The sequence below is a fragment of the Podospora anserina genome, chromosome 1, assembly GCF_000226545.1.
Source record: "Podospora anserina S mat+ genomic DNA chromosome 1, supercontig 4".
NCBI lineage: Eukaryota > Fungi > Ascomycota > Sordariomycetes > Sordariales > Podosporaceae > Podospora > Podospora anserina.
In genome coordinates, this window is record NW_001914853.1 from 312,767 (window position 1) to 334,872 (window position 22,106).

The following is a 22,106-nucleotide window of genomic DNA, read 5'->3' on the forward strand; positions in this document are numbered from 1 at the left end:
CGGCGGTCTGATCGAGCTGGCACATGCGCGCTGAAATAGCTGCAGGTCCTGCAAACAAGAAACACACAATCACGGCCCAAGTACAGCGCCAAGAAATGCAAGGTCAGGAGGGGGCAGACAGCAAAGATCTGATAGCAGAAAGTATTGTTTATACTCAGCAAGAAAATGAAGCTATCGTGGTCTCAACTAGCGATAGAGACCCGTGGAAACTGAAGGAATTGCGCGACCTTTAACCCCGGAATCTTGGCCATCAACCTCCCACAACCACATTCCACATCTCGGTAGTTCGATGAAGGTCACCAAAACAGACACCTCGATTGGGCAGCCAATATCGAATGCCGTGTTGAACCGGGAATACAAGATGGGAAAAACCCGGTTACACCCCACGTTTCTCCACGATGATCGAGGCATCCTCCCCAGCCGACTTACACGGCTTTCGGGACCGATGATTGGCTCACATTCAAGGCTATGCGACCAGCAGACTGACCACCTCCACTTGGACCGCATTTAAGAACCCAAGAGGTTTCCATCAACGCCCAACGTCCAGGAAACCAATCCCTGTGCGGGCCTTTCACACGAGCCTCAATATTCTTGTTGACCATGTGCACTTTCCTCGGATAAGAGGAACACGGCTGAAATTTCTACCTTGAACACCGCCCTCTCTCTTGGAATACAACATTCCCGACAATGGTTTTCTGTGGTTATGAAATGGCTTTGTTAACAACGTTATACTCTGGGATGATGTCAGTGGTAATTTAATGTTAAGTGACAAGGTCTACTATGGATCAATTGCGGCTCATTTACGCAAGTGGCTGTTCAAGCTATACTTGTAGCCAGAGCAGCTCTTCTTGATAGAAAACCATCAGCCTCATGACCTCAACCCTGCCTAGGGAGCTCCCTGTTTTGGGATGGCCATTCAACTACCACACTGTTTCGTCATTTAAGTGTACGGAGTTACGGTGAGACCAGCACACCAATATCAGTAAGGTGTATGTCATGTAGATCAACAATGACTCCGAAAAGCACTGGGCCCAATCTCTTCTCAACAATGAAGGACAGAACACACACCAAGCCGGCTTAGATAGCGGCCGCTGGACTCGAACCACAGGGTGGATACATACGTCCCTATTGTTACCTAATGGACAACAAGCAAGAGACACAGAATCCTTAAGTCATATCAGCCTCTTTGATATAGCAATGCAACACCCTCCCTTAAGCAATCAATACAATAACAAAGAAAAGGGTATCTCATCTCACGTATCATACACCCCCCTTGTACCATCCCTCCTCCCCTTCCTGCCACCAACCCCATCTCTACTCCCCCAATAATACCCCAAACGCCCAATCCCCCCTCGCCTCATGGCTGCTATTCAACCCGTTCTTCATCCAGCAAGTATGTTCCCCGACCTTATCCCCTTCCATAACCCCCCACCCCACCCCCGTACACTCCTTCTTTTTCGAGCACAACTCCAAGCAATCCCTCAAGCTCTTCACCTTTGCATTAGAAATATTCTTTGCTTCCCCATCGTCAGAGTAATCCACCCCGCAAAGCGTAATAAACTTCTTGTTGTTGTTCGAGGTGTAATGCTGTCCTTGACTTTGGGGGCAGCCTAGGCCGGTCGGTGTTGCCGAGGGGGTACCAGAGGTGGCAGTGGATGTGGGAGTTGGTGTGTAGGTGGCGGTCAGGAAGATTGTTGTTTGGAGGTTGTTGGGCAGGGGGTGGTCGGTTGTGCTTGATTTGGGGGAGGATAAACTGGGAGATTGAGTTAGTCTAGTGGTCAACTGGGAGAGCGTAGAGGCGATAGCCTTACCTAGCTGCGATTTCATCATCGCTTGGTTTCTTCGACAGTCCCACCCCAACTCCTACGCCGACAGCTATGGCCAGCAGAACCAGGCCTGCTACTGCTGATAACAACAGAAACGGTCCTTTTCTCACCCCACAGATCGTCCCAGGCGCTCGAGGTTTCTTTTCTCGTTCGATAGGCGGAACAGCTAGTGTTGAAGGAGTGGCAGCTGGTGTACCTGGATATCGGGGGAGAGGATCAAGATCTCCATCAGACGGCCAGTTGAACCCTCCCGGTTGTGCTCCATTTCTCTGAGCCGCGTTCACTGTAGCCAAGGGATATGTTCCAGGAACATTGACGGAACCCTGTACACGAAGCGGATCTGGGAGCGGTGGTTCGACTACCGACTTCTCATCCGAGTAAAGCGGCGATGTTAGCGATAGCTGACTTTGTACCGCAGTGGTGGCCCCTGAGGTAGCCTGCGAAACCCTTCGATCGTGCGAATAACGCGGCTGTTGCTGTTGGGATTGTAGAAACGCGCGTTGACTGTCTCGGGTTGAGGGGCGGTAGATGTCCATCATGATCACGATTGCAATATATAGACTTCACCCTTGTGAAAGTTCCTTTGGAAGAGTGCAACGGTGATCAGGCATGGATTAACAGACTGCCGACATGAAGCCTGGCAGTATATGGGCATATCATCTCTATGTACGTCTCTACTGTGACTAGACGGTCAGGGGCAATAGCTAGCTGTGTGCTGGCCCAACTACCTGTAATTAAACATCGCCGTAGCGGCGCTGGTTCATTGAATCCTAGCGCTGTTTGTTATGCAAGCAAGGGGCCCTTCTATCGTGATGAACCTGGTGTTTACACCAATGACGGAACGCCACCAACGTGCTGTGACCATGGGGTTAGCTGCAAAGGGAAGTTTTTCCACAGTGCCGCTCGAGTCTCGCCTTGCACAGGTCATTTCCGCCAACTCCTACACATGGAGATCTGAATATCTTCATCAAGCACTTCCATGCTGTCAGCAGTATAACGCGAAGCTCTGTAAATCCGAGATGAGGTGAAGTCCAGTAGCAACACATGAGAGGGCACCCCTCCCCAGCCGGCAGGCTTTCATCCCGCTGCTTGTCAAAGGTGGTAATGCACCACTGGGTCGCAACGAACACTTTATTGCAACCTCATCCACGTTGTGGGGGAGGAGTTGCTGCCGGTGCCAAGACCCGTAGAAGGTTGATAGAAGACTTGTTGTTTGACCGGTTGATTAGAGCTGTGCCACTGGGCCCTCCGAGAGGCGTGATTCTGCCAGAGGAACCGTCATCTCCGGCTCAAAAGCAGTCATCAACGGAACTGGCCGAAGAGTTTTCAGGTTTCTGATAGGAGAAGACCATAGACAAAACACCGGTACCGAGTCATATCAAGACATAAACTCGCACTTGCGAATTGAATTGTGAAGACCAACTTCACAGAACGATCCGTTGACGAGGTGGCATCGACGCCGTTACCAACCAAAAAACAACGCATAGTGTATGTGTATTCTGGAGTTGGGACGAAGTCAATGGCATGTGCCGCTCGGTGTTTGGCGCTTGTGGTGCTATTGTCCTACGTGGGCCAGGAACAAGAACTCCTGATACGGCGTAGCGGAGATAAAGGGCCTCCCTTTGTTCGCCGTCAGCTGGCGAGATTGTGAGGCAGATAGTCGAGTGCTAGGAGCGGTCGAGTTCTTTGATCTTCTGCTAGATTTGTGATTACAGTTGAATACTGAGTATTACTGATGAGAGAGACGGGATTGCCAACGGTGAATTCTCAGACACCCACCGTTGAGATGGGAGAGATCTGAACAATAACCAAGTTCCGTAGCTGCGGCTGAGACAGTGTGAACTGACTCCGCATCATGAAAGATGTCCACCAATCAGAATGCTATCTTCGTAGCCCGATCATTGGCCCAAGCGCGGGTGTTGCTCAAAAACCAGCGAGGTGAGCGAGGCACAGCGCCTCAGCACACAGCCACACGTGGGATTTGGCCTGTGCTTACTGAAGAGCCGCCCAAAAGTCCTACGGAGGTCCTACCACACATCCCGTACCTGGTTCCAGAACAGGCTTAGATCAGGCACCTGTAAATGGATGCCGTGCAGGGCAGAGACACTGGAAAGACATTGGGCATCGAGAACCACCAGTTGCTGATTCCCAGTTCTGCGGCTGGCACTGCTTGCAGCAACTTCCCCTCACCAGCACTTTGGGGGACGGCCCCCACCAGCCATCCGAACCACGACGATGCAGTTCAACGGCAGCGACCTGAGGAACTGCCTCAGAACTGCCAAGTAGACTCAGCATATCTCTGGTCGGCCTCGACGACTGAAACGTTCCATCGGGCACAAGGAAGGAGATACGGAATAGAGCAGCGAGAGAGATATAAGCTTGGGGTGGTGTTGGGCGTGCCGTCTCGTTGCGGAACACCCCACCAAGCACAGCATCACTTGTGGTGCGCTCTCCACGAAGACCTGGCAAGAGATGCGAATATTTCCAGATTGCTTGGCCGGAGAGCATAGCCTCTCTGCAGCAGAGATGCAAGCTACCGACCCTATTCACCGTGAAGCCTGCCGTAGTCTGTCTGTTGGCTCAACATGAAGAGATCGGCATTCGTAAGAGATCCACGGTCTCATCCAAGTTGCTGGTGCTGACCCCGCTGTTCTGCCGCCATGTTTGACCCCTCGTTCCTCAAGCCCAACCCATGTCACCCCTGTCGACCATTTTGACACATCCATCCATCCTCAATTGCGGCGAGCCTTCTGCAGGTCAGCAGAGCTATCGGGTCTTCTGAATAGTGCTGCCCGGGTACGGCCACCAAGACTCTCATTTTTTGGCGAAAACGCCAGACTGGGCGGATAATTAACACGCTCTAGAACATCACCATGGGAGTTTCGTCTCTTCGATGCTGAGTTTAAAGATAAACTCCTTGTCGTCCTTGAAGAGGTGGTGGGGCTTATCGAGTTCCTTCCGCTCTTGGCGAGTCCTAGTGGCAGATGGGAGCACGTAATTGGACGCCTGGGAGAAGGAAGCACGAGGCGGGAGTGGCAGCATTTTAATAAATGATGTGCTTGCCAAAAGCTCGACTCGACCGTTTCTGACATACATGCGTAGAGAAGTGGGCTTCACCACAAGCATTCCGTAAAAGCTCTCATCGCCGTCGCCGGGGTTATACTCTTCTTGTAAACCACCGTTTGCTTACTCAAGTTTCCCGAAGCACCACCCGACAGCAAAGACACGAAAGGCACGAGAGTGCTCCCGTCGCTTTGTCGCTCAAGCACCGTACAGTACCGTTGCTCAGCCTTACACACCCCTACACTAGCTCCCCCATTGTCTAGTGCGGTGAGCTGTGCTGGGCATCCATGCAAGAGAGAGAGAACCGGCGGTCATCAGCCACAGACTACCCAAACCAGCACATCTCGTTCCTTCGGCCTCTCAACAGTTGCCCCTGGCTCACCAAGCAACTTGATTCCACACGATCATAGTCTCTCCGTCTCTCAAGTCTCTCAAGCAAGCTAGCTGCGCGAGGCTCAAACCAGCGGCCATCTCCATCTCTTCACTCACTCACCTGCAAAACTAACGAACCCACCCGCTGCAACCGGACTGTGTCCTTGCCCCCCCCCCCCGGTTGCGAGGCACCTAATTTTCCCGCTCCTACCCATCCGCCGTTTTCCCCGATTCAGCTCGCGGCCAGGTCTCTCTTGTCCAGCCCTCCAGCAGCCCGTAACCCGCAACCCGCCGCGCGCAACACAGCCCACCCTCGCTCACTCTCACCCCCTCCTTTGCCCTTGCTCCTCTCCCATTTCTTTTAATACTAAATTTCCCCGACCTTCCCCTTATGAGTTCTACGAACTCCCGCTTCAAAGGCTTTCCAGGCTTCGGTAAGCGAAAATCGAGCGGCCCTCCACAGCAGAACGGGCAGAACGGGAGAGCCAGCCCACACGTACCCCAGACCCAGACCCCGCCTCTGGGAGCCCCTCAAATACCGACGCTGTTTCCGTCGCGCCCGGGTGCCCCGTCGATTGCCTCCAACTTTTCTCAGCAGAGTCTCCCAATGAATCATCCAGGTCCTGGTCCACGACCACCCAGCTACACTCCGCAGAACTATCCTCCCGGCCCTCCCGGTCCCGTCGGTCGCACCAGCCCCCTCGCCAACCAAGGCCCGGCTCGCACCCCGCCCTCGCAAATGGTCGGTGGTCCTCCGCCCATCAACACCGGCGCTCCTCCGGTCGCTGGGTACCCACCCCCCGTGATGGGTGGCCCTCCTCCGCCGCCGGGATATGGCAACCCAACCGGCTACCCTCCCCCGCCGCCGCAGCCTACCGGCCCTGTCGCCCCTTACCAGCGCAACGTGGCTGCCGAAGTGGAAGGAAACAGCCGGAGTAAGGCTCAGCTGATTGTTGGCATCGACTTTGTAGGTTGAACCGATGACACTGTGAACGAGATCCATTGAATAACTGTACTGACGAGGCTGGCAATGATCAGGGCACCACGTTCTCTGGCGTGGCCTTTGCGTTCGCCACCAACAATGAGGCGAAGGAAGACATCATTACAGAGTGGCCTGGTGCTGGCTCGTACACCAAGCAAAAGGTCTGTGGGCTTTGCATCCCAGAACCCTGATGGCGGCGACCCTGCGTGCATACGGTTCAGGCACTAACTCCATCCCAGATTCCCACAGTGCTGTACTATGATCAGTACCAAAAGGTTGTGGGCTGGGGTCCCGATATTGCCGATGCCCTCGCTCCAACAGGATACCCCAAGCCGGGTGTTCAGAAGGTAGAATGGTTCAAGTTGCAGCTGATGCTCTCGGGCAACACGTATATCGACCCCATCAACCTCCCTCCCCTCCCGCCGGGAAAGTCGGAGATTGATGTGGCCGCCGATTATCTTTTCAAGCTCCGCCAGGCCATGAGAGCGGCCCTCCAGAAGACTCTGGGTGAGGTGTTCAACCGTGAGGAGAGGAATATCCGTTACTACCTGACAGTGCCTGCCATTTGGAACGACGCAGGCAAGGCTGCCACGAGAGCGGCTGCTATCCAGGCCGGCTTCCTTCGGGACGAGAACGACAACCGCCTTACCCTGGTCAGCGAGCCCGAAGCTGCTGCTCTGTTCTGTTCCAAGACTGGTCTCCTGAACCTCAAGGTGCACGACGCCGTCCTGATTGTCGATTGCGGTGGTGGTACCGTCGATTTGATCGCCTACGAAGTCGAAGATGAGAACCCCTTCACAGTAGCCGAATGCACGGCTGGTTCCGGTGACTCTTGCGGTTCGACTGCCCTCAACCGCAACTTCAGCAACATCCTCCGCACCAAGATCCGGAAGATGAAGCTACCTGACGGCTCCAAGACGGCTGGCCGTGTCTATGCCAAGTGCATCATGGACTTTGAGAACCGCATCAAGGCTGATTTCCGGAATAACGGCCAGAAGTGGGCTGTTGATGTTGGTATCGAGGCCGAGTTCCCAGAGGCCGGCATCGAAGAGGGTTACATGACTTTCACTAACGAGGAGATCCTGCAATGCTTCGAGCCCGTTGTTAACCGCATTCTGGAACTCGTCCGCAACCAGATCATTGCCATTCAGGCGCAAAACCGCACCCTCCAAAACATCTTGGTTGTCGGTGGCTTCGGTGCTTCCGAGTACCTCTTCCAACAGATCAAGCTGCATGTTCCACCTCAGTTCCAGTCCAAGGTTGTCCGGCCCATGGATTCCGTCGCCGCTATCGTCAAGGGTGCCGTCACAGCTGGTATCACCGAGAGAGTCATCACACACCGTGTTGCCCGCCGTCACTACTTGATGGCCACTTTGCAGCCATTCAAGGAGGGATACCATCCCGAGGCGTACCGTGTTCCCTCGCTCGATGGCAAGGACCGCTGCAAGTTTACCAGACAGATCTTTGTGCAAAAGGGCCAAAAGGTCAAGATTGGCGAGCCCGTCAAGGTGTCCTTTTTCCGACAGGTCGCCCCAGGCGCCACTCTCATGTACGAAGATATCCTGTATGCCTGCGACGACGATGTCTGCCCAGAGTATACCAAGGATCCTAGTAAGTTGACTGCCAGCCTGACTGATGAGATGATATCATATTAACCACTTCGACAGGAATCAAGGAGGTTGTCACGCTCACCTCGGACTTGTCACGCAAGAACTTGGAGAAGGATTTCGAAAGAATGGACACGCCACAAGGCACATTCTACCGTGTCTACTTTGACATTTACCTCACCCTGGACGGTTCAGAATTCAGTGCCGAGCTTGTGTGCCAGGGCGAAGTCATGGGCCGGTGCCGCGCTAGGTTCAGGTAAATGTTGGAAGTCTGGACGGAGTTGCTGCTTTTTAGTTTTCACATTGCATCGGATCTTAACAATGATACCTCTCTGAAGTAAAATGGGCGTGCTTTTTTTCGCATAGTTGGCAACGGAATTTGCGAGTTGAAGTGGTAGAGGGTAGATTTAGGACAGGAAACATGTTGGAATGAAGAGGAAGAAGTGGTTGTCAGATAATTTGGATTGGAGTTGAAATAGTAGGAACGACTTGAAACATGAGATGGGGAAGTCCTGCAAACACCGGGTCGTTCGATTCAGGCAGATAACACTCAACATGGGCACGACGCAGGTAAGAGGCTTCGGGCTTCATAGCGGGATTCAGAAGAATGGAGCATGGCAGTTGTGTCTGCTGTTTTGTCCTGGGTTATGATAGATAACACGATCAACTTTAGTAATGACCCTTTTTGTTCCCACCAGCTTGGATTTGACGATGTTTCCTGCGAGGCCTCACATTGCCCTCGAGTGAGCGATGACGTCGGCTACTACAGGTGGAGACATGCAAGCAAGCATTCTGGGGGCACGCATAGGGCTGGAGAGTTGCTTGAACCAAGGCAAGCGGTTGCCGCTACCCACAGGGGTCATCCGTGCAACACCACGACATCTCACTTAGACGACCTGCGCCCGACGACCAATCGTTCCTGCGGGACCTCCCACCCTTAACTTTGGACCACACCCATTCCTTCCATGTTGCCCCTGATATCACAAGTTCTGGCGAGATTTTGATGGCAAGACCAGTCAGGTCCTGCTTCCCAATGGCAGGATGGCATCTTGGTCGTGGCAGCCAGCGCGGCGAGCCAAGATGACCTCGCTTGTCGTCTCCTCTCCCTCCTTTTTGCATCTGGCTTGACAGTCGATCGGCCCACGACACTCTCTTGTTTTTTTCTTGGAATTTGCGAACAACCTGAATCTCCTTTACTCAAACCTCTGTCTCTCTCTCTCTCTCTCTTTCTATCTCTTTCCTCGACCGAAAAGCGTGCTGGCTTCCTGTTGTTTTTCTTAACCTAGTGTACTTCCTATTCGGCCTCCCTTCTGTCTAGAGATCTTCTAGACGCATCAATCCATACCGGCTGTCCTTACTCCCTATTGCTCCATTATCAAGAAGGCTGTCCTAGGGAGAGAAACACTAAATCAAGATGGCTCAAACGGTTGCTGGAGGAAAGGCATGCTGTCGGCAGAAACAAGGCGGCGTCACGATGGCAGCTACTGGACCAGTCAAGACGAACGGAGCCACAAGTGTTATTGACCCAGCACCACCGCCCCCACACAAGAAAAGGCACCGCGGTCAACGCCTAAAGAGACTCGTTCTGGCACCCCTGGCTCTCTTGGGCGGGAATGCCTCCGCTGAGACCGTCACAGTAACAGTCTACGGCGGTCCTGCAAACCTTTCTGGACCAGGTCCAACAGCAATCAATAAAACACTCACCACTGGCAGCGCATCCATCACATCATCATCCGCCCAAGTCACAGAGCTTGACCACAACAACCTAACCCCCATCCCATTGCTTGTCACCAACAACTGTGCCGAGACTATCTGGCCCGGCATTGCAACCCAGAACGGCATCGGACCGGGAACAGGCGGGTTTGAACTCGGACCGGGAGCCTCGAGGCAAATGTATGTCAGTCCTGACTGGCAGGGGAGAGTGTGGGGGAGGACGAATTGCTCGTTCAATGCCGATGGTACGGGGCCGAGCAACCTCAATGGCGTCAATGGTGCCGGGGCGGCGTGTCTGACAGGTGATTGCTTTGCTCAGTTGGACTGTCAGTTTACTGTAAGTTTTCTTTCCTCCCCTTCCTGTGCCTCTTTTCCTCAACAGAATCCAGGGCGCCGTCCCGGTAACCCTAGCCGAGTTCAACCTCATAGGCGGCATGGAAGGCAAGCAAACCTTTTACGACATTTCCCTCGTCGACGGCTACAACATCCCCCTCGCCATCATATACATACCCGCCAAGAACACGTCCTGGATCCCCCCCAACCTGACCAACGCGGCCTGCATCGCCTCTTCGGGCTACCTCGCGGAACCAGCTAGTACGGGAACCTTCTTCACCAACGCCTCGTTTCCGATCCCTCTAGAGACTGTACAGACCAACCCCACGGTGGCTAGGTGGTGCCCGTGGGACCTGCAAAAGTACCCCCCCTCCAAGCCGGGCAGTGGGATTTACCCTTACCCAGACGACAAGATTGAGCGTCCGGTTTTTGACCCGTGCCTGAGCGCGTGCTCCAAGACGCAGGCGCCGCAGGACTGCTGCACGGGGGAGTTCAACGGGCCCGAGGTTTGCCGGCCGAGCTTGTACAGCGAGATGGCGAAGAGTGTCTGCCCGGACGCGTACTCGTACGCGTTCGACGACCGGACGAGCACCTTTATCGTTCCGGCGGGGGGAGGGTGGGAGGTGAGGTTTTGTCCTGTGGGGAGGAGCACAAATATACTGGAGGTTTTTGGGAAGGAGCTGAGGAGTTTGGCGAGTGGGGGTTGGCATCCTGACCAGGGGGTTGTTGAGAGGGTTAGGGAGAAGGTTGGGAATAAGAGTTATATTGAGAGTGTCAATCCTGTGGGGGCGGGGGCGGGAAGGCAGGTGAAGGGAGTGGGATGGGGGTTGGTTTTGGGGGGGATGTTGGTTGTGGTTGTTGGGGGGGTGGTGTTTTGATGATGATGATGATGATGATGATGATGATGATGATGATGATGATTACGATGGCTGATGACAAGTTTGATACCCTGTTTTTTTTCCCTCGATGCTGCTAGAATAGATGGTGTAGGCGGGTTTGGATTCAGCTTTGGCTGGTAGAGTGTTGCTGTATGTAAGACCTGTGTATGTTTAGCTTGGTTGATTTGATGGGTTGTGAATAGATGATCTTTGACTATGGATACTGGGTATTGATCAACAAACTGGAACAAAGAGTGATCAGACTTGCCCCCGGCAGGAGCATGATTGAATTTATTTTTTTGTATTTATCGCCACAGATCTATGCCTCTCAAGAGAAAGCATCAACAACCAAAAAAATGCCCCAACGATGCTTCGCTGTTGTAAAATCAACACACATTACCCATGCAACACACTGTACTGTACCCTCGACTCCACCCAGCATTTTACTTTCTCTTCTCCTTCCTCCTCCTCTCCCACTCAGCCCTCTCCTCGTCGTCACTCCCACTGAATTCCGCGTCATCATCGCTCTCCTCCTCCCCCTGCTGCTGCTGCTGCTGCACCAGCTTACCACCCCCCTTGACATCCCCGACGTCGACAAAGTCACCCTGGTTCAGGCTGGCGTACTCGTGCTTTCTGATCAGCTCTCTGAGTCCTTCATTTCTTGGATCTACCAGCTGCAGCGCTGTCAGCCCGCCCTTGTTCTTGATCCTCGGGTTCGACCCGGCTTCGAGCATCATCTCGACCAGGGCGTTGCCGAACTCGCGCTGCTCGGGGGGCTCCGAGTTGATCCAGCGGATAGCCGTGTGCAGGGGGGTGTCACCCTCGAGGCGGTTGACGGGGTCGCACTCGAAGCTGGGCTGGTCGAGGAGGGTGTCGATTATTTCGTAGTGGCCCCGGGAGGCGGCCTCGTGGTAGAGGTGGTTGCCCATTACGGTTGTCGTGTTGTTTAGGAGGGCGGCGGCGGCGTCTTCGTCGTCTTGGGAGGCGACGGACACGAGGAGGGTGGGGTTGTTGGAGCGGCAGGAGGCGATGAGGAGTTCGGCTGTTGAGGCGCCCTGGAGGGGGGTTAGTGAGCGAGGGGGGGCAGGACAACGGGGGGTGGGGGGAGATGATACCTCGTGGGATTCTTCTTCTTTGGGGGGTGCCATGGTTCCAAACGGTTTATATGTATGTGAGAGGTGTACGGAAGCTCGGGTTGGAAGCTATGGAACCGATGGTAGGGACGAAGGAGTTGACCAAGACAACACACCGTCAAGACAGGAGGTTGCTCTCTGTTTTCGAGAGTGAAATCGAGTCCAAAAATATTTGAGGAAGAAGGCTGAACCAACCAACTGCGCGGCTGTCAAGAAGTTGTGTGCCTTATTAGATTACGGTCAGGAGGTGGCAGTGTGCACCACCTCGCACTCCTAATTCCCAGCACCCCGCAAGGTCCCCAGCGACGCCAGCCGTCTCCGATAAGGCCAGTTTGGGCGATAACGGGTGATCCCTGCAGAACCGAGGGTTCGGGTTGGCGGGGCTGGAGCGCTTATCGTTATCAGCGGACCTCACGTTGAGGTTTCACTTTGAACATATTTGGATGAGAGAGATATCACTGGTAATAAGAGAGTGTTTGTCAAGAAGCAATTCCAGACCCGTTTGCTGTGCAGCCTTTGATTTGCCTTGGATAAGTGACATGGGGCTTAGAAGACAAAGCCCTCGAAGTAGCGTCTCGTAAGGGTGCTCTTAGCATGCCATGCCGCAGAAGCTCAAGTTTTGCTCAATACTCAAGATCATGTTTTTTGGGGGGAGAATGAGATGAGCATCTAAACTGTAGCTCCTACAATCAAACTATATACTATGTCGGTGTTGCATGGGTTGAGTCCGTCAACTTGATGTTACCAGCGGGGTGGTGGCTCACCCCAGACAATTTTTTTTCGTGACAAGCTCCTGGGTTGCCGACGACTCACAACTCAAACTCAACCACAACCATCTCAAAAACTTAAAGCCATAAAACAATTTCTTCAGCAACACATCACATTCAGTATCTCAATTTTTCACAAACAAGAGTCTGCAAATTAAAAAAAACCCAAACAAACCCGTCAAAATGCCAATCCTCTGTAAGTTTTGATACTTTTATCCTGTATATACGAACGACATCATAAGCTAACCAGCCACCAAAAGTCTGCCCCTACTGCGCGAACATGCTCATCCTCTCCCGGATGGACACAGGCGGCAACCGCGTAGAATGCCGCACCTGCCCCTACCAGCACGCCATCGAGAAGCCCTACTACTCGCGCAAGGTCTTCCCCAAGGTCGAAAAGGAAGATCTCTTCGGCGGCCCTGATGCCTGGGCCAACGCGCAAAAGCAAAAAGTGCAGTGCTCGTCCGCTGAGTGCTCGGGCGGGGAGGCAGCTTTCTTCCAGGTGCAAATTCGCTCTGCTGATGAGCCCATGACGACATTCTACAGGGTAGGTTTTCGCCTGAAGTGAAAGATGAGAATCATGGCTGACAGTGTGGTAGTGCTTGACCTGCGGGAAGAACTGGAGAGAAAACTGATTTCTTATGGTGGATGGGGATGTGAGAGAGCAAAAGGTTCACTGGAGAAGGAAGCATTGCATGGAGTTCTGGTTATGGGGGTATCTTGATTATTCATTATCTGGTGGTTGGCGTTTATGTTGGATATATCAACGGGAGATGTGCCTGCCTCTCATCAAGGAGACCGCGTCTGGAAAATATACATCCTTGCCCACGTGTCTATCCATGTCGCACCACCCTGCTGCCGGGTTGTCCTTCTTCTCAGCGTGCGCCGTCATCTCAGGGGGCATTCCTCGGCGCGCACGTGTACATACAACTCCGCCGCTATATGTGCTCTCATGGGCACAGCGCGACGATGGTTGTGTCGTCTCTTTCGTTTTCCTGCTTCCGCGGTCTCCCTCAGCTCAACGACTCGCGATGCCACTCCACCGCAGCCTTCATTCCCTCGGTAACCAGCGCATGCGTCAAGTTCGGCGACAGGATATCCTTTCTGAAGCGCTCGACTTGAAGAAGCTCTAGCATCTTCAGACACGAAGTAGGATATGTGATATACTGGAGATATGGCGGGCGCGTCCAGTATTGCAAGTAATCGAGGTACGCAACGAAGGCGGGATTTTGGAGGAATTTCCGGGAGGCCAGGTAGTTAACATATTCTGGGTTCCCTAGGGCTTGGACAAACTGTCGAGTGTCAGCCAAACGCGAAGCAAGCCTGGTGAATGGGGAATGTGTTTGCTGACCTCCAATTCCAGCTCGAAACGTGTGTGGCCGCCGTACTTTGGCTCCTGCGAGGTCACGTCGGGCACTGGAGGGGGATCTTGGGCTGAGCTCTCTATTGACATTGGTTCGGATGCCATGTTGTTGATGTTCAGGTGAGGCTGTCCAGGTCGCAGATTAGGTAAAGCGACGGTGCCTGGTTATCAAGGTGCTTGTGTGACGCAGTTGTTCAGGTCGAAAGCGCGGAAGTTGCCAGCGAAGAGCCGCTGAATGCAGGGAGCTTCACTGCGCTAAATTGGGCTTTTTCCAGGGATATGGCGCCCCACTTGCAGGCTGCAGCTGCCTGCTCGGCCGTTTACTACAGCGGCAGCAAGGTACGTACCGTCCACCTCCCGTCGCCGGATGAAGGGTTCCAAGAGAACAACAACGCATTTGTGATAGCTCAGACCACCAGAACTTTGTATCACTCTACACTTACAACCATATTTTCAACAGTTTTCGCGGGGAAATTGTCGAGCGCAGAGTTATCGGGTCACTTTCGGACCCCGCATCACTTGGCCCCTGAGGCCTGCCCATCTCTCAAGATGTCTTTAGAGAACACCACTTACGATTTGACAGATGGCCTCAGCAACACAACCACCACCCAGGCCCCAGAACCAACCGCCTTTGCTTTAACACTGCTACTGAGACCAGAATATCTCTCTGTTGTGATCAGCGCGCTATGCATCATTTGGCTAGGCGCTCATGGCTCACTTCGACGACCGCCCTCAGCGGCACCCATCAAGACGAAGAAAGGCCAGAAGCAGCCTAAAGAAGACAAATTCGCCGAAGGGCTCGCTGCTTCAGACGCCATCATGTTTCCCATATTGGCCGGTATCCTTCTGATCAGCTTGTATTACCTCATCGAGTGGCTTCAGGACCCTGACATCTTGAACAAGTTCATGAGGGCTTACCTGTCCATCATGGCCGTTGCGAGTTTGGGCCGGCTGACCGGAGATTCGCTGGATGTTCTGACGAGTTTGATATTCCCGTCTACCTGGGTTGATGGCAAGGGGACAGTGTATCACATCGACTCGGACGAGCACCATCAGTATGTTGTCGACAAGGCCACTGGTCAGAACAAGGTTGTCCGGGACCGGACGTCTCCCCTTCCTGGCTTCCTGTCTATTCTGGCGCCGTCAAAGAAAGCTGGGGATGTCCTCTGGCTGGTACGGCATCTTTTCACTGAGGAATGGACTGTCAAGTTTGCGATGCATGGCTTGGTCTTTGTCAAGTTCAACATCAAGCTCAACGACTTGCTTGGGTTCATGGTTTCGATACCCTTTGCTGCGGCGTACCACTATCTTGGCTGGAACATTTTGTCCAACATTATGAGTGCGGGGATGTGCTACGCTACGTTTATGCTTTTGTCGCCAACCTCGTTCGGGATCGGGACTATGGTTTTGTGGGGGCTTTTTGTTTATGATATTGTCATGGTGTTCTATACGTAAGTCATTTTTCTTCTTCCGAGATCTTGGCTGTCACAAGCTAACACCATCCGAAGTCCCTACATGATCACAGTCGCAACAAAGCTCGACGCCCCCATCAAGCTGGTCTTCGAGAACAACAAGAGCGTCAGCATGCTCGGTCTCGGCGACATCGTCGTCCCCGGCATGCTTATGGGACTTGCACTTCGCTTTGACTTCTACCAATTCTACCAGAAGCAGATCAAGCTCGAACCTGTCGAGCTGGTTTCGGAGACCCTGGCGGAGGATGGAACAAAATCGGTTACTACTACTGAGACTTGCGAACTTCGGGTCAAGGCTCCGTTTGTTGATCCCAGGGGACAGTGGGGCAACAGACTTTGGTGCACCCAATTTGGTGGTTTGTTTCCTGTCAAGGAGGCTACCTCGGTCCGGGCTGCCACCGCCTTTCCGAAACCCTACTTTTATGCCTCTATGGTTGGGTACACCGCGGGTATGCTGGTCACGTTGACAATGTTGTTGGTTTTTAGACATGGTCAGCCGGCGCTGCTCTATCTGGTGCCTGGCGTTACCGGAGCGTTGTGGCTGACTGCTTTGGCGAGAGGTGAGTTGAAGGATGTGTGGGGGTATACTGAGGATGGGAGCCTTGACACGGAGGATGTGGTTGTCGATGTTGCGGGAGAATCGAAGGTGGTGGAGAAGAAGGACGGGGAGGTCGAGAAGAAGGCTGGGGAGGTCGACAAGAAGGAGGGCAAGGAGAGCGGTGACAAGAAGGATGACTCAGAGAGCTATGATGTCTTTCACTTCTCCATCTCCGCGCCGCGGATAGCGTCAAAGGTCATTAAAGCAACCTAGGGGGTTTACGAGGGACCCGAGCGGGGACCGTCTCGGAATTGGAACTATTGGGGCATTGCTATTACAGATTAGGGCGGGTTATGCATAGCGAGTGTTTCGTACGATGGCAGTTTTAGTCCCTAGAAGCGATGCATCGAGTGTGTTCACCAAGTCATTATTCATTCCTTCATTCACGCGACACTACCTATTCGCCTCTGCAAAATCAAGCAGTTCGTCCAACTCCAGGAACTCATACGGGCCCAGCTCCCACCCCAGGGCATCCTCTTTGCGATCAGGCGTCCTCACGGCAGTGGCAATCATGTAATCCGGCCCCATAGACCTCAAACACATTTTCACATCCTCGACCTTTTCCCCCCGGAACCTGATATCAAACTTCCTGATCACTTGCGCGGTATCTGTGTCGACATCATCATCATCATCCTCCCTAGCGGGGACCCCCCACGCCTCTGTTGGTCTTGGAGGGCGGAAAGAGACAAACTCCAGCTCCCTCAGCCACTCGGCCAGGAGAGCCTCGCCCGTGAGCTTGATGTAAGCCTCCCTCAACGCCCAGAGCGCATAAAACGCGCGGAGCTTCCCGTCGATGAGGTCCTCTGGCTTGGAACCGGATACCAAACCTGGCACGGCGGAGAGGACACGGTATTTGAGGTAGGTGACCTCGCCCGGGCCGAAGACGTCGGCGTGCATGTCCACGAAGCCGGGCCAGCCGGCGGGGTCGGTGAGGATCAGCTTGTGGTCGCGGTCGCGGCGTTCAGAGGTGCAGACTACGTCTACGCCTGTGTCTGCTTGTCCCGAGTGATAGTTGGCCACGGCGACGAGGGCGACGAGGCCGGCTTGGTGGGTCACGTTGAAGGAGACGGGCTCTTGGCCGGTGGAGGGGTCGAGGTAGACGGGTTTTGTTTTGGAGTTGCGGGTTATGGTTGTGGCGGACCAGGGGGTGGGGGTGAGCTTGGTGATGGCGTAGTGCTTGAGGAGGTGGGAGGCGAGAGACATTTTGGCGTCGCGGACGTGGAAGTAGCGGAGGACCGAGGCGCGTTCTGACTCTGGGAGGAGGGATAATGCTCGAGAGGCCTGGGAGGGGGGGTTAGTAAGATGGGATGAAACAGTTGGGGTGAGTGAATGGACTTACATGAGTCTCGAGTTGTTTGGTTTGGGTGGCTTCGGGGTACCAGGGGCGGGTGTCTAGGATCCACTGGACGAGGACAGGTTCTTTTTTGTTTGATGGCGATGCCATGATTGAAGGGGGGGGGTTAGGATAAATCGAATGATTCTATTGTGAGTTTGGCGGTGAAATGTTTCGGGATGTTGCTCATCAGATCATGTAAAATGCACCGAGCGTTGTGAGTTCTGGGGGAGGAGCGGATGAGTGAAACCTCCGAGTGTGGAAAATGGGCTGAGGATTTGACTCGCTGCGACACACAACGTCTCTTGCGACGGCGATTTATTTAAACCACAACCACCACCCTCATTTTTCATGATCTCTCCCCTTTTCCCTTCAACCTCCTCCCAGTTATGAGGGGGGAGGGACGCCTTATTCATCCGCTCAGTCACACCCCGTCAATCATCGTCATTGTCTCCCTTCCTGTTTTCCCACCATCATCAAATGACGACCAGTCTCATTCGGACATTTCATATGCAAAACCCGCCATGACGACCTTGCACGCATCATCATCAGATTTTCCAGGCAGGCCCAGCATTTTTGCATTCATGATTTTTCCAATTCGACGACAAAATATTGATTATCGGACGACTTCGAGCAAGACAACATTCTCAGTTCCGCTGAGGGGTTCCCACGACGAATGCGTTCCGGTCGTCACCTACCCGGAACCTCGACCAAAGCTCCGGACTCCGGTCCGGGCCGAACTAGTCGACACAACCATTTTTCATCAATTGACCACACACATACACCACACCCCAAAGTGTCGATAGCATAGAACATGGTACCTATACGGTACTCGACCGTATCGCGCTCCGCTTGCCACCAAGGACAACAATCTTTTTTCGGTTCATCGCCTCACTCGCCAAATCGATTTATCCTTGTCAACACCCACCACCCGCTCATCACCCATCCCGTCATCATATGATGATGAGATGAGATGAACGAGTCCCAAGCGTCGAGCCACCGTTCCGCGGTTCTTGCTGTCCATTCCCCACGGGATGCCCGGCAAGAATTTCTTTCTCTCAAGGCTTGTGTTCCCCATTTTCCATGTTCCGATTCTCACACGAGTCGTTGAGCAAGCAAGTGAGTTGAGCCCCCTTTGTGAGAGAGCCGCGTTGAGCGTTTTACCACCCCTAGCTCTGTTGTTTTTTTCCCCTCTTCTCTTCTTTCAAAAGAGAGAAAAGAACAACGTTGTAGCAAGGAAGCCATGCTCCGCGTTGCAGACTCCCGCCGGAAGAGCTTGCAGATAGCGTCTTTTGACCAAGGCGTGGTCTCGCTCCATGAGGCGGTTGCAGTTAGCCGTGTTGTAGCGTTGGATCAACAAGTGTTTCACTCCGTCCTTGGGAAAAAGCTTTTCGCTGGAAGGGCCACATCCTTTCTTGCATACTTTTGTTGTGTGCAGGGAGGGACAGGTAACCCCCCCACCTCTTAGCGAGGCGTTTGATTCACACTTTTCACCGGAAGAGCCAAGCCTTGAGTCGAAAGATTCGGCATGTGCCTGAGGTGTATTGTGAATCTGCTGACGCTGGGGGGTAAACATGGGGGGTTGTCTGGTTGTCTGTTCAAACATGGGGAGACTTGAACCAGACGTCAATCTGTGGCGACCTGAAGCTTGAGAGGCTCCCAGGTTCAAAAGACTTTCTGTTTTTTTGTGGGACACAAGAAGAGAAAGAAAGATGATGTGACGTTGTAGTTGGAGACACGACTTTCAGCCCTCCATAAACGCCGAGAGTTGGGCAAATTCTCGAGTTCTGAGTCTTGATTTGCTGGCTATTTTCCATGTGTGGGAGAGTAGAGGGAGGTTGGGATGCAAAGGACACAATTACAGACAGTGATGGTAGATCTGTCGTTCATGTATATATAAAAAATGAGTCTAACGCCTAAAAAAAGGAAAAAAAAGACAGAAAAAAGGCGGGAGCCGACGCAAGACAGGTTGAACAGTGGCCTTGCCCACTGTGAAAAGCCAAAATTGAGCATGAAAACCCCCCAAAAATATTATTACGTATTAATTATCCATGATTCTTGCCATGTCCAAAACGAGCCTGTGGGACAAGACTCTTCATTGTCATCCACTCCGTTCTTTCTCGTCCAGATCAAATCTTGATCACCCCCTGCGGAACTTCGCCCTTCTAACAGACTTCAAGCTAATTGCACCAGTTGAAGTAGACTAAGGAGCAGAGGTAGGAAGTACACGACTTTCCTCACCACCAACAGGCCAAATCCCCAACTCACCCCCCCTAGTCTCATACCTCAACCTGACATTCTTCGTCCTCTCCGCAATCTCTCTCATGGTGTCCACACCCGTAGTCTTCCCCGAACTGCCAGCAATAAACTCATTCAAGAACCTCGCCGTCAGCAGGGGGCTATCTCGCCCCTTATTGGGAATCATCACCTTCCTGCATGCCAAATAAACCGCCAAAATGACAAACACAGCCGAAGCATTAATAGCAATCATGACGGCCATGGCTCTCCTCCACTTTACCTGCAGCACCGTCCGAATAAACGGCTTCTCGGACGCCCCCTTCTCCTTCGTGATCTTTGGTAATTGTCTCTGAGCACCGACGAACCCCAAGATGGGTAACCTTGCAGCCAAGTGGGCGACATAGACCTCTTCCGCGATGGGGACCGGTCTCAGATACCAGTCAGACATCGTCTTCATTGAGGGCAAGCCTTGACCAGCATAGTTGACAAGGTGGGTCTGTTTGTCCATGGCTGAATAAATGCGAGTGAATAGGTTGACAGGGTCCATGTACTGGTTGATGCGTTCGTATGTTCCCATGCCGAGAAGCATGTAGGTTGCAAAGGACGAGTTGGACGATGGGATGAGTTCCGAGAAGACGGTCGGAGACAAGCCAGCCCGAGGCTCGGATGACGATCCAGAGTGCGCAGAAGAAGTGGAGAGGCAGGATGTGCATCCGAAATAACTGGCGTTGCGTTTGTTGAAGTCTTTCCAGCTGAGGTGATCTTCCCTGTATATGTCTATTTGGGTACATGTCCCATCCCATGTCAATGATCCGTGCAAGGGTTCAGAGAAGGGGGGGGGTGAATACTTACAAGTCGTCATGCACCCTGACGTATTCTGACCGATTGTCTCCTCGTTGATACCAGCAGTCCAGATGTAATCGACAAACGCCGTTGGAAAATGTAAAAGAAGTCCAGAGAGTATCTGCAAGTACTCGGGATCATCACGTGGGATTTGTTCCATGTTTGTAGCTAAATTCGACCATGATACCAGTTAGCAAGGAGACTTTAATTGATCGACGCTCAAGAGAATCAAATTTACCCGTGACTTCTCCCACGCTCTTCCCATCCTGGTAAACCGTGCCATTATAAAAGTTCCGGACGATGCAGCTCGACGAGCTGTGGACGACATGGTCTTTGTTGGATTCGACTTCCAGACCGCGATACTCATTGAGGGAGAAGGTGTAAGTGAGCGTGCGGCCGTCTACTGTTCGATTCACACCCAGCCCGTCGACATTCTCGGTGGTCCATGATGCCGGATCCGACTTGTTCAGGGATAAAGGGGATGTTGCCAGCCCAACCGAAGCAAAGTCCACAAACCTGCGCAGGGTCTCTCGGGGATCGGGTTCTGTTATCCATCCCGGATCTCTCCAATCCGTCATCATGACCGGGTAATCGACCCCGGCCTCCTCGTTCAACTCGAATGTCAAGCCCAGACCGGCGACGCTGATTCGAGCAAGAATCGAGGCAATGAAGTAGAGCAGCACAATAATCGTTGTTTTGGTCCACCCCTTGCCACGCCAAGTGTGGCCCCAAAGAAGCCTGAGAGAGCCGGTCGGTTCGCCAATTCCCAGAATGAGATCAACGTTCCCTGGAGTTGCTGCCTCTCTTTGCAGGAGATGCCAACGGAGCGTGTGGCCCAGGAGCGTCAGCAACGAACCCAGCGCCAAACTCACAAAGGCCGAGAAGAGAATGTTCAGCGTGTTGAATCCTCGACGGTCCCAGGAACTGAGGACGCCCATGCGTTCGTACCCCCAGAGCATGACGATGATGAAAATAAAGCAGAACAGAGAGCCCGTGAAGCGCCATGCGATTCCAACCCACGGAAACTTCAGAGGCCTCTTCTCAACCTTCCCCCGTTCCACTTTTTCCTCCGTGATGTCGGTCGTGATTGATTGATATTCGGATGCCATTGTTGTGTTTTCGACATTGACAATCGTAGATGTAGGTGGGTGGCTTTTTCCTAGGTATTAGTGCATATATCATTTCTCGACAAGTCAGAGGCAGCCTATTCTGCGAGAGTTTTTCTCGGTCGGGTTTACGCGTTACCCAGAAAACAGGACGTACCTTGCTGCCCGCGGGTGGGCTTTGGCATATCGTGCCACCTAGGCTAGACATTGCGAAAAAGATTGTGCATACTCGTGGTCGTGAAAGGATGGCCTACCATCTTATCAGAGGCCATGGCCACACAGGTCCAGACTCAAAGGCACAGGAGGCAAAGTTCTAGAACCTCGTGAGACGTACCTTTCTTGAATGTGTCACACCTCACTCTCCTGACACAAGGCATTCTTGCAGGCAGGGGACCACAGCAAAGCAATGTCGTGCGGGAGCATGAGGTTCAGGCCTCGATCGGAAGATCCGTATCAGACATGATGACCCTTCCCCCAGG

The 22,106-nt window shown here is 53.1% G+C and overlaps 9 protein-coding genes across 9 annotated transcripts; 4 read left to right on the forward strand and 5 right to left on the reverse strand.

Moving 5' to 3' along the window:
- Nucleotides 1–1,314: 1,314 nt before the first annotated feature.
- Nucleotides 1,315–1,830, reverse strand: PODANS_1_15120 (uncharacterized protein; the record flags this gene model as incomplete). Its single annotated transcript, XM_001906913.1, has 1 exon — nt 1,315–1,830. One exon carries the CDS (start codon nt 1,828–1,830, stop codon nt 1,315–1,317), a length of 516 nt encoding a protein of 171 aa, XP_001906948.1.
- Nucleotides 1,831–5,652: 3,822 nt separating this feature from the next.
- Nucleotides 5,653–8,110, forward strand: PODANS_1_15130 (uncharacterized protein; the record flags this gene model as incomplete). The annotated part of the gene is made up of 4 exons (XM_001906914.1): nt 5,653–6,228; nt 6,300–6,404; nt 6,483–7,854; nt 7,911–8,110. The coding sequence occupies 4 exons, from the start codon at nt 5,653–5,655 to the stop codon at nt 8,108–8,110; spliced, it is 2,253 nt and encodes a 750-aa protein (XP_001906949.1).
- A 1,154-nt stretch (nt 8,111–9,264) lies between these two features.
- Nucleotides 9,265–10,774, forward strand: PODANS_1_15140 (uncharacterized protein; the record flags this gene model as incomplete). The annotated part of the gene is made up of 2 exons (XM_001906915.1): nt 9,265–9,900; nt 9,953–10,774. 2 exons carry the CDS (start codon nt 9,265–9,267, stop codon nt 10,772–10,774), a joined length of 1,458 nt encoding a protein of 485 aa, XP_001906950.1.
- A 443-nt stretch (nt 10,775–11,217) lies between these two features.
- PODANS_1_15150 (uncharacterized protein) lies at nt 11,218–11,922 on the reverse strand (the record flags this gene model as incomplete). The annotated part of the gene is made up of 2 exons (XM_001906916.1): nt 11,218–11,829; nt 11,890–11,922. The coding sequence occupies 2 exons, from the start codon at nt 11,920–11,922 to the stop codon at nt 11,218–11,220; spliced, it is 645 nt and encodes a 214-aa protein (XP_001906951.1).
- A 935-nt stretch (nt 11,923–12,857) lies between these two features.
- On the forward strand, nt 12,858–13,309 carry PODANS_1_15160 (uncharacterized protein; the record flags this gene model as incomplete). The annotated part of the gene is made up of 3 exons (XM_001906917.1): nt 12,858–12,870; nt 12,935–13,221; nt 13,274–13,309. The coding sequence occupies 3 exons, from the start codon at nt 12,858–12,860 to the stop codon at nt 13,307–13,309; spliced, it is 336 nt and encodes a 111-aa protein (XP_001906952.1).
- A 378-nt stretch (nt 13,310–13,687) lies between these two features.
- Nucleotides 13,688–14,142, reverse strand: PODANS_1_15170 (uncharacterized protein; the record flags this gene model as incomplete). Its single annotated transcript, XM_001906918.1, has 2 exons — nt 13,688–13,966; nt 14,026–14,142. The coding sequence occupies 2 exons, from the start codon at nt 14,140–14,142 to the stop codon at nt 13,688–13,690; spliced, it is 396 nt and encodes a 131-aa protein (XP_001906953.1).
- Nucleotides 14,143–14,316: 174 nt separating this feature from the next.
- PODANS_1_15180 (uncharacterized protein) lies at nt 14,317–16,320 on the forward strand (the record flags this gene model as incomplete). Its single annotated transcript, XM_001906919.1, has 2 exons — nt 14,317–15,488; nt 15,546–16,320. The coding sequence occupies 2 exons, from the start codon at nt 14,317–14,319 to the stop codon at nt 16,318–16,320; spliced, it is 1,947 nt and encodes a 648-aa protein (XP_001906954.1).
- Nucleotides 16,321–16,500: 180 nt separating this feature from the next.
- PODANS_1_15190 (uncharacterized protein) lies at nt 16,501–17,551 on the reverse strand (the record flags this gene model as incomplete). Its single annotated transcript, XM_001906920.1, has 2 exons — nt 16,501–17,388; nt 17,447–17,551. The coding sequence occupies 2 exons, from the start codon at nt 17,549–17,551 to the stop codon at nt 16,501–16,503; spliced, it is 993 nt and encodes a 330-aa protein (XP_001906955.1).
- Nucleotides 17,552–20,661: 3,110 nt separating this feature from the next.
- PODANS_1_15200 (uncharacterized protein) lies at nt 20,662–21,630 on the reverse strand (the record flags this gene model as incomplete). The annotated part of the gene is made up of 1 exon (XM_001906921.1): nt 20,662–21,630. The coding sequence occupies one exon, from the start codon at nt 21,628–21,630 to the stop codon at nt 20,662–20,664; it is 969 nt and encodes a 322-aa protein (XP_001906956.1).
- Nucleotides 21,631–22,106: the final 476 nt, after the last annotated feature.